The 10,850-nt window shown below is 43.4% G+C and overlaps 1 protein-coding gene across 1 annotated transcript in view; it reads right to left on the reverse strand.

Moving 5' to 3' along the window:
• Positions 1-6,099: 6,099 nt before the first annotated feature.
• The window catches only part of LOC121628466 (sodium channel protein type 4 subunit alpha B-like), a 7,330-nt gene continuing 2,579 nt past the window's right edge, over positions 6,100-10,850 (reverse strand). The window contains exons 4-13 of the mRNA XM_041967497.1: positions 9,590-9,712; positions 9,227-9,511; positions 9,074-9,127; positions 8,758-8,895; positions 8,570-8,674; positions 8,220-8,490; positions 7,470-8,091; positions 7,239-7,383; positions 7,082-7,159; positions 6,100-6,872 (exon numbers count right to left, since the gene is read on the reverse strand). Coding sequence (XP_041823431.1) covers positions 6,537-6,872; positions 7,082-7,159; positions 7,239-7,383; positions 7,470-8,091; positions 8,220-8,490; positions 8,570-8,674; positions 8,758-8,895; positions 9,074-9,127; positions 9,227-9,511; positions 9,590-9,712 — 2,157 coding nt within the window. The 3' untranslated portion in view covers positions 6,100-6,536. The remainder of the gene's footprint in view (positions 6,873-7,081; positions 7,160-7,238; positions 7,384-7,469; positions 8,092-8,219; positions 8,491-8,569; positions 8,675-8,757; positions 8,896-9,073; positions 9,128-9,226; positions 9,512-9,589; positions 9,713-10,850) is intronic.

The raw sequence follows: 10,850 nt of genomic DNA on the forward strand, positions 1-10,850 counted from the left end.
TGAATCTACTGTGATTGGTCTGGAGTGTATCAGGGACCTGATGAGACAGGTGAACGTTAGGAAGACTTGTGGCCCAGACCAGGTCTGTGGGCGCACTTTGAGATACTATGCTGACCAACTGAGCCCTGTCCTACATTATATTTTTCAGTCGTCTCTGGATATGAATCATGTCCCTGTTGGCAGGAAGACCTCTACTGTAATTTCTGGGAACAAGATTAAAGGTCCCATATTCTACATTTTTTCAACAACTTCATATGAGTGTCAGAGGTCCAACTACATTGTTTTCAATGTGTATTTCACCAAGTTCAGCCTTGGTCCTTCATCTCAGCCGTTCCAGATGTGGCTCTACAGAGAATGGGCTGTTTCTGAGTCTGAACCTTTAAATGTTCCTGAGTGGAGCCTGGCCACGCCCCTCTCTGGGAGAGGATCTGGCTTTCACTGGCGGCTGCTCGGTGATTTCAGAGGGCAGGCTCAGCTAGGCGGGAGGGCGGGTCAATGACAGCATCCTCTACCGGGGGGAGTGGTTATTTCCCTTCATGATGTCACAAAGGGAAAGATCTCAGACTCACCTGTTTGATCACACATCTGCTAAGAAAGTGGAGCAAACAAGTGAGACACTGAAACGTGATGTTAGAAAACCTTTAGAAAGTGGATTTTGCATAATGGGAAAGAGAGCTGAGAATGCTAAACTTTTTATCCTGGACTCTATTCCAGCATTTAGAAAAAAACCAAGCTAGACTTTTATCTGCAGATTTTTCCTGCTTTTAACACAATGCAGCCACATCTGCTGATGGAGGCTCTTAAATGAACTTAGACGGCCTCGCCAGCTGGTCCTCTGGATTTTAGATGTCTTGACTGAGGAAACAGAGTTCTTGTTAATAACATCTGTGTGGCGGGGTTCTTCGCCAACCAATAAAACAGGCAAGTCGCTTGTCAGTTTTTGGTGGAGTTATTGTGCTCGTGGCTCCCAAACTGTGCTCAGCAGTGCGAGAAATGTCCAAAAACTCCAGTGCAAATTATATTTACATATTTACAAAAAGAATGGAAAAAAGAAAAATAACAAACATATGACTTTTGTCTCTCTCTAGACCAGCCAAAAATAATCCAACCTTCTGTCTCCGACCAATCCTTCCAATGAATGCCCCCTTCTTCTTCTTCTTCTTCTTCTTCTTGTTTTTTGGCCGGTGGCACCTTCCAATCAGGTGCATTACTGCCACCTACTATGCTGGAGTGTGGGTCTGAGCGGATAAGACAAAACAAAAAAATAAATAAAACAAAAAACAAAAAACAAACAAAAAAAACAAAAAACAAAACTAGATTCTAGTAATTAACCCTGTTTCCTTTAGGAAACATAACAAGTACTGCCATGGCTCACCCCTTAATATGAATGCCCCCTTCTTCTCAGGCTTCCCTTTAAATGCTCTAAGCCCCTCCCCTTTTTCTCAATAATCCTTAATTTCTACAAATAAATCACTTTAGTTCAGTTCTTGTTATGTTTCCACATAAATAAAATAATTACAAAAATAACACAAATTCTACACATTCGTTTTGAATATACTTATTAATCACAATATCAGAAACAGCAAAGTAATAAATGGTTTTTAAAATAAAAATGTTTGGCGCGAACCGGAGTGATCACATGGTCGTGACGTCACTTCCGGATGTCGGCCAGGTCGGCCTCTTAACAGTGGATTGGATATGGCCTCGGGTTTGACTAGAGTGCCTCTAGAGAGAGAGCGGCGCCACCGGAAGCTCAAAACGCTTGCCGATCACGTGGTCCATGTAGCCTCCAAAAGTTCCAGGAAGTGCTTGGCGGCCAATACAAAATAATAAGAAAACTACGATAATCAGTAAATAATGATCAATGAAGGCTTTGCTTTGCAATATTTCTATAGTTGTGTTCATTGATATGAATCATGTTAAGTTAACTAAACCTGTATGACATGAACATCAATGTAAATCGTAATATTTTCTGTTTTTTTAACTTTATCTTTCAGACTGAGGCATATCAACAGGTGACGGCAATGATTCACCAAGTGACTACACAATAAATCTAGGCTCACAGCATAATGATAACTGTTCTTACAGGAAATCTATATCCAATAAATAAAATTTAGATCCCCAATTCATTTCAAATAAATGGGTTATCTATTCTTACTTATTACTATCTACTTGTGTGAATTGCTTTTAAGTCTTAAGACTTATTTTGACTGAGGCAGACTGATAACTACACAAGTCTGGACTCACAATATAATGTGTTCTTACAGAAAATCCATGGCAAATAAATAAAATTTTGATTTCAATTCATGGAAAATACATGGCTTTCTATCACTATTTGTTAACTATCCCAAGACTTACTCCCTTTATATACATAATAAATCAGACACCCTTTGTTTTCCAAATGCATTTAATACCTAAAAGAATTCCTTTACAATAAAACTCGACTAGATCAGCATGTCTAGCTATTTCTTTTCTCTGCTATCCTTGAATACAGTCTTAACCATGGTATGCTGTGCTGCATGGGGATGCTCCAATCGCTCAGAGAAAGGCGTGCGTATGTATGGCTTCCCCAAAGACAGGGACAGAAGGAAATATGGATGGCCAAAGTCAGCAGGATACATTTGACCACCATCAGGGACTGAAAACAAAAAAATATGTGCGGTAATCATATTAAAACAATGCATTTACACATTTTCAAAGACCATATCATTGGGAAGTTTAATATTTTTAAATTAAACACAGAGAACACATCACAGGGAGATTTATATGGTTGAGGTTGCAGAATGTAGAAAAAAAAGACAGGAAACACTTAAAAGTGGCCAAACCAGGAAGGTGAAGAAGAACAGTATCCCAGTTAACGTCAGGCAACCCCAGAACTGCTGAAAGTTCTTCAGGACAATGCTGCACGAGGGAAGACTGATATACTTCCCTTAAGCATCTCTCTGCTTCTCTGCTCTCATCCTGCACACTGGGAGAGTGCTGAGTGCTGTCTAGTGCAGCAAATGCATTCAAGTACAACCAGCCACTTATTTTGTATATTTTAGTTCTTAAGGTTAACATGTTTGTTACATTTAACAGGTTTTATAGTTGCAAAGATTGTAAACATATATACTAAGAGTATTGTGCTATCTAATACTGTGTATTCATCTTCATATCTTTGTCCATAATTCCACAGCCTTATAAATACATTAAAATTAAATAAAAATGTAACTACAATCGCTCTCCCTACACATTAACCTCGCTATCAATGGCGTTGGATCAATTTATATTGACGAACAGAATTTACATTCATCAGCCTGTGGCATCTGTTGCTATCAGTGTGCTAGCATAAACTTTTATCGGTTTATAATCTCTAAATATATTAATCTAGACGGGGACAATCCGTCAACATATTTAATTACTCCTGTCAAGTTGATTTCGATGCACAGCTGATATGGAAATATGACTATTAAAACATCTTACCTTGAAGAAGTGCAGCTCCGACAATCTGCTCCATTGAAACACATTGACCGTCGCTTAGCTTTTGCTAACTTCCGGGAACTTTTGAGGGGCTCCATACGCCGCCATTGCTGTTAAAAAACTGAACCATTGCAGTGAACGGAGATGGCGCCACTCTCTCTCTAGAGGCCCTCTAGGTTTGACCAAAGCCACAGCAGTGACAGGAAGAGGACGGTAAGTAACCAGCAAACGCCATATAATCAATCAGCCTAGCAAAATATTAAGTGTGCACCTTTAATAAGTCGCTACGTGAGGCAGACTGCATTCCTGTGTGGTTTACTGCTGTAATATGACTGTCGGAGTTTGGCGGGAGTTTGTCCCCGGGGAACTGAACAGGCGAGTATGTGTGTGTGTGTGTGTGTGTGTGTGTGTGTGTGTGTGTGTGTGTGTGTGTGTGAGTGTGTGTGTGTGTACGTGCGACGAGGCGGCTTCGTTAAAATCTGTCAGACTGTATCTATAGGTTTGGCGCTGGACAGTTTTATCGCCTCTTCTTTTTATTTTATACCATAATGAATGTAAAAGGACTTCTGAACATGGCTCCTTGGTAAAGTTGTCAGATGACACTGCGCTGATGCCTCTTCTCAGTCTAGAACATGGGACTCTCTGGTTTTATTTCTTGGTGTGACTCTAATTTCTTGGAGCTAAAGGTTACAAAACAAAAATCATTTTTTGCTTAAAGCCACTAGAATGTTTAGATCGGGAATTTTGGCTGACACGCTTCTGTCTGGTGTAGATGGTGTGAATAAACTTTCCAGACTTCCGTTTGCAGTTAAAAGCCGATTTATTTTTCTTTCTTTTCCTCTTAATGCAAAATATAAAACAAATCCCATGTTGCATATTAACAGCGCGTTCCCAGAAAAGCGATCAAAACCGATTTTCCTTTCCAGCCTAACACACATCCATACACACATCATTTCCTGTCTTATATAGCATTAGACTAATTTGGCTCCTACATTTTTTATTTTAGACGTAGGCAAGTTTTTTCCACTGTCTGTCTGTCTGTCTGTCCGTCCGTCCATCCATCCATCCATCCATCCATCAATCATCCGTCCGTCCATCTGTCTGAGCTCTCATTCCTCAACAGTACACGTGAAACACACTCATTTCACAACACGCGCACACTCAGAAAATAATTCCTTAAAGGTGTCATCACCTGATCTTTTCATGTATCCACTGTCCTCTATGTGTCTTTAAATATTTTTTGAAAACTTATTAAACAAAGAAAATCAAACATAGAGCTTGTTCTGACCCTTTGCTCAACTTTATCTCGTGAGAGTTCATGCAAGTTTTTGACTAATGTTAATGAGATACTCGCTGACTGGCTGCGGGGAGGCCAGAGTCGGACGGGGGGCTGGCCCAGTGCATGCACAGTGTCTGACTCCAGAACATCAACAGCTTGGTGATGGCGAGCGAACCTGACCGACAGAATTCAGTTTGTTTTATGTTTGAACCAGACTCCGAGCCAGAGAGTAAAGATGGTGAGATGGTGGAAGAAATATGTTTACAACCAAATGAAAACACAGGTTCATTTGTACATTGCAGGGAGGTAAACATTAGCGTTAGCACTAGCGTTAGCATTAGTGTTAGCATTAGCGTTAGCACTAGCGTTAGCACTAGCATTAGCATTAGCGTTAGCATTAATGTTAGCATTAGCGTTAGCGTTAGCATTAGCGTTAGCACTAGCGTTAGCATTAGCGTTAGCATTAGCGTTAGCACTAGCATTAGCACTAGCGTTAGCACCATCGTTAGCATTAGCGTTAGCTGTGTCAGCAGTAAAGCATGACTTGGTATCAGTAGTGACACTTACCGATTGCATTGATGGGGAGCTGCTTAAAGCTGGAATTGCCCCTCTTTCCAACCGCAGGGTTGATGCCATCATTGCCTGAAATTGTCCCAAATTACTGAAACATTCAGGCTCAAAATGTTTAGTGTGAACATAGAGTGCGACAGGCAGAGATGCAGGTACGTTACTACCAAGAGTTAATTTAATCCATTTGTCCCTGGTAGTTTGGTCCGCTACACAGACTAAAAACATTTTGATGTTGGTTTTGGCAATGGACAACCGAGCAGTTGATACGGGAGCGTCGTTTCCACATCTTCACACAACTTGTTGCTGATTACCACGACAGACTGAGCAGGTTATTGTAGGCGTAGAAGAGGGGCTGGCTTATTCCTGTGATGACGAAATCCCAGGAGCAAATGAAATCACCGGTTCTGCTGTGAACAAAGGTCCCAGAGGACAAAAACTCCACTGTCTTCAAAAGAAAGACTTTCAGGGACACTTTGGTCCAACACCAGACACATGTTCTTACTTGGAAACGTGCAGTTGATGACTCCTTTAATGATTTATGAGTAAAATGAATCAGCTTATTGATTGATTTGTCGCTGCTTGTCCAGTTATTGCTGGCTGATGATGAGTTGATAACCATAATTTGGGTTAGTTAATGCAGATTACCAGAACATAACCTGGTTATGTTGAGCTTGTATGTTGGTTTGTTAAATCCACATTAGACTTCATCTTCTTCATTTATTTAAATGCTGCCTTCTTATTGGCTGCCTCCCCTGTCAGTCAACAATGAAGCCCTTCTGATTGGCATTTTTTATTATTATAAATCAGAAAACAAACTGTTTTTTTAACACATCAGACCAGAAAACTTCGTTCTTCTGACTGAAAAAACTATTTAGATTTAACTTCTTGCTGACATTATGGCTCCTGAGTCTGGATCAGAACTTCTGGTAACAGGAGGCGGAGCTAAAGCAGCTCAGGTTGAGGAGTCCGACTCACTCAGCAGGTACCAGCTAGTGTTAGTAAGTCCAAGTTTTCACATCATAATCCAAGGTGAGACCTGAAGCTGTTAGAAGGTACAGAGCTGAAAACCTTAGCATCTACACAACATCAACACACAGTGATTAAACCTTCTCAGGTGTGAAGGAAGATCCATGAGTTCAGGATGGGCGTGGGAACCCTCCATGACTCAGGGTCTGAAGGTGTCTCTGCTGCGAGCTGTCGCTCTTCTGGGAAGCCAACTCGTGTGCCATCACACAGTTGATTCCCTCAGGCTCTCATCCTGCAGAAAGGTGAGGCCATCGAGTGGAGGAGCAGCGTGGAGGACAAACTCACTCTGAAGCTCCACTTGGGTGGGAGGATCGGTCTTTCCATCTCCGTATAACTGACTGATTCGTTTATAGAGAAGCCCTTCTGTCTCTGGAGGAGACAGCGTGTCCTGCCGTCCCCCCGTCTTCTCTCTGTACTTGTAAGACGCCACTTTGACTGTTCGCTGCAGGAGGTGCTTCCTGTAGGCTCTCTGGATCACCGTCGCTGCCACCTCTTCCTGTTTCCTGCGTAGCGTGCTGCTGATTGGTTCATACGACACCTGTGAAGAGTGACATCATTAAGTACACTAAAACACGTTTAAATAAAAATGTTGCTTTTTGGGGCAAATGTTATCTCATTAAAACATGATTAATCAAGATTAATTAATTACAAGGCTGTAATTAGTTCCATCATTTTTAAGAGATCCCAGCCCTGGTTTGAAATTATTCATGATGTTCTGGTAAAGATGAAAGAAATATGAAAAAAAACCTTGGAGGGGTTGTTAGCCATGAACTTCTCCTCCATGCTGGCCTTTAGAGTGTCCATTGCTCCTGAATCACCCAAAACCTGGAAACAAAAGAATCCAGAACACAAGGCAATGGGATAAAGTTTCTGAAGAGAATACATGATGGATCAGTGGACGTACCTCAGCAGTGAGGGCCAGCAGGATGTCAAGGCAGTGGATCTTATCCCCTGGAACCAGAGGCAGATCCATGTGGATTAGTTTAACCATGTTAGGTTTAGGAATCCTCAGAGGATCCTGCAGAGTGTTACAGAAGTCCGACAGCTCGCTGTGAAACACACCACATTCACATCAGATTTGGGACTACACAGGAAGCTCCAGCTAACAGGAAATGAAGCAGCAGGTGGGACTCACCTGTACTGGATAAACTGTGAAGCATCAGGATCAAATTTCTCCCAAGTTTCATAAAACATTTCAAAGTCATCCTCACACAGCGGGTCGCTGCTCTCCTCTGTGGCCACATTAAAGTTCTCCAGGATGATGGCGATGTACATGTTGACCACCACCAGAAAGGACATGATGATGTAGGAGGTGAAGAAGACGATGCCCACGGCCGGGCTGCCGCAGTTCCCCCTGACCAATGAACCGGGGTTTTCAAAGTCTGGGTCACAGTCTGGTGGCATGTTCATGATGGGATTCAGCAGACCATCCCATCCAGCGGACGTGGTGATCATGAACAGGCAGATCATGCTGTTTCCAAAGTCCTCAAAGTTGAACATATCATCAATCATAGCTTCCTTCTTCACATAGGCAAAGTTAGACATGCCGAAGATGGAGAAGATAAACATGATGAGGAAGAGGAGGAGGCCAATGTTGAAGAGGGCGGGAAGAGACATCATCAGAGCAAACAGCAGCGTTCGGATCCCCTTGGCTCCACGAATGAGACGAAGTATCCGCCCAATGCGAGCCAATCGGATCACACGGAAAAGAGTGGGCGACACAAAGTACTTCTCTATGATGTCGGCAAGGAGAAGGCCTGAGGAAAGGAAGGCAAAGAAGGAGGGTAGGAGGGAAGGAAGGAAGAGAGAGAAGAGAAAGAATAACTTTTACATCTTGTTCCTTCAGACTGTAGAAGCCTGGTTCTGGTTGGAGGATCGGACACACCTACGATGGAGAGGATGACCACCACGAAGTCAAAGACATTCCAGCCCACAGCGAAGTAGTGCTGCCGAAGGGCGATGATCTTCAGACTGCACTCTGTGGTGAAGATGATGATAAAGACCAGGTTGACCCAGTAGAGGATGGTTTCCTTCTCAGCACTTTGCTCGTCGGTTTCCACCATCATGGTCACCATGTTAAGGCAGATCAGCACCATGATGAAGATGTCAAAGAACTGTTTGGTTACCAGGTCAAACACAAGACCCTGAAACTTGTTCTGGACCCACAGAAAAAGCAGAAGCAGAGGTCAAAACCAGGCTCATAGAAAAACTCTGACAGCAAGTGGCTGAACTGACCTCGGGGCGGGGAACAGGTTTCTGAGGCTTCTTGGAGCCCAGTTTCTTCATGGCATTGTAATATTTCTTCTGTTCTTCTGTCATGAAAATATCTGTTCCTCCGAAGTAAACACAAAGACCAACACGTTAACTGACTGAGAGGGAAAGCTGGACATGACTGGACGGAGATGTTGGAAAGAGAAACTTATCTTGGCTTTCTGCTGGTTGAAGTTATCAATGATGACTCCAATAAAGAGGTTGAGGGTGAAGAATGAGCCAAAGATGATGAAACAAACAAAGTACAGGTACATGTACAGGTTGTCCTCATACACCGGCTGGGACTCCACCTACAAAGACAACACAGTAACCATAGTAACCAGATACAAGTCTGTGTCTGTATGCATTTTCTTGGTGTTGTGAACCAGAGTCAGCTGAAGCAAGCATACCAGTCTCAATCCACTAGCCAGATCATTTCCAGAACTCATTTTAATTCAAAATGTCAGTGCCAATAAAATCAGTACTGACCTCTCTGGAGTCCACTGCTGCATACATGATGTCCATCCAGCCTTTAAATGTGGCCTGGAACCAACAGAAGTTACAGAACTGGATGTAAACATCAAGGATCTGCATGCTGATCTGGGTTTTGGAGCTACTTGCTGTGTAGGTGTGCCAACTCACCACCTGCAGCAGCGACAGGTAGCCCATGCCCACGTTATCGTAGTTGACCTTAACGTTCTTCCAGCGGACCTCTGTGAAGTTGTCCTGGATCAGGGAAAGGCACTGCGTCTTGTTGTTGACCTCAACAGGCAGGAATATCTCCTCAGATGTCTCATTGAAGCAGTAGTAAAACTTCCCTGCAAACAGGTTCACGCCCATGATGCTGAAGATCAGCCAGAAGATCAGACACACCAGGAGCACGTTAAAGATGGAGGGGATCGCTCCAACCAACGCATTCACCACCACCTGCAGAGCAACACGGTGACTCAACCTACAGCTGCCCCACCACCACCTGTCTGTCAGCGTTTCAGGCACCTGTCTTACCCTCATACCCTCGAAGCGGGATAGGGCCCTCAGGGGCCTCAGAGCTCTCAGAGTCCTCAGAGACTTGATGGCTCCCAGCTCAGAATATCCCAGGATGTTTGCTGTCAGTGACACCAGCGACACCTGGAAGAAACAGCACACCTGTGAAGGCCCCTCTGCACCATGTGCTGCGTGGACACCGACATCCTCACTTTTTTACACATAAACAACCATGTTGTTCATTAGAGGCCGATATTCATCAAAGTTAATGCAGCTTCACTTTGTTCTGTTATCAATAAACTGCAGCGAGGGTTCTGATGAGAACCAGAGACCATGTTTATCCACTTTCATTTTCATTGGCTTCCTAGAATCTAAATTTCTCATCCTAACATATAAAACTCTCGGTGACCAGGATCCACTGGATCTTAAAGATCTCAGAGTTCCAGAGTTTCCCTTCAGAGCCTCACTCTGAGCCTGCAGGTTTACTGGAGGTTCCTAGACGTTCTAACAGTAGAAGGGGAGGAGAACTGCAGGTTTACTGGAGGTTCCTAGACGTTCTAACAGTAGAAGGGGAGGAGAACTGCAGGTTTACTGGAGGTTCCTAGACGTTCTAACAGTAGAAGGGGAGGAGAACTGCAGGTTTACTGGAGGTTCCTAGACATTCTAACAGTAGAAGGGGAGGAGAACTGCAGGTTTACTGGAGGTTCCTAGACGTTCTAACAGTAGAAGGGGAGGAGAACTGCAGGTTTACTGGAGGTTCCTAGACGTTCTAACAGTAGAAGGGGAGGAGAACTGCAGGTTGTCAGGAAGCAGGACCACCTCTCTACCTTCAGATCATCTTCCTGATAAATCTTATAGCAGGTCTGGCTTGGTGACCCGGATCCATTCTTTAGGCCTGCTGCTAGAGGCTGAGGCTGCACTGGGCTCCTCTCCACTGGGGACGTCCCATGATGCACTGGGCTCCTCTCAGCTGGGGACGTCCCATGATGCACTGGGCTCCTCTCTTTATTCTCCATGTAGAAATATCTGACGTTGTTATCATTCCTACAATCTTCTTTTACACTGGTTTCCAGTTTATACTGGTTTCCAGTTTACACCGGTTTCTAGTTTATACTGGTTTCTAGTTTATACTGGTTTCCAGTTTATACTGGTTTCCTGTTTACACCGGTTTCCAGTTTATACTGGTTTCTAGTTTATACTGGTTTCCAGTTTATACTGGTTTCCTGTTTACACCGGTTTCCAGTTTATACCGGTTTCTAGTTTATACTGGTTTCCAGTTTAT

The sequence above is a fragment of the Melanotaenia boesemani genome, chromosome 2, assembly GCF_017639745.1.
Source record: "Melanotaenia boesemani isolate fMelBoe1 chromosome 2, fMelBoe1.pri, whole genome shotgun sequence".
NCBI classification, from domain to species: domain Eukaryota; kingdom Metazoa; phylum Chordata; class Actinopteri; order Atheriniformes; family Melanotaeniidae; genus Melanotaenia; species Melanotaenia boesemani.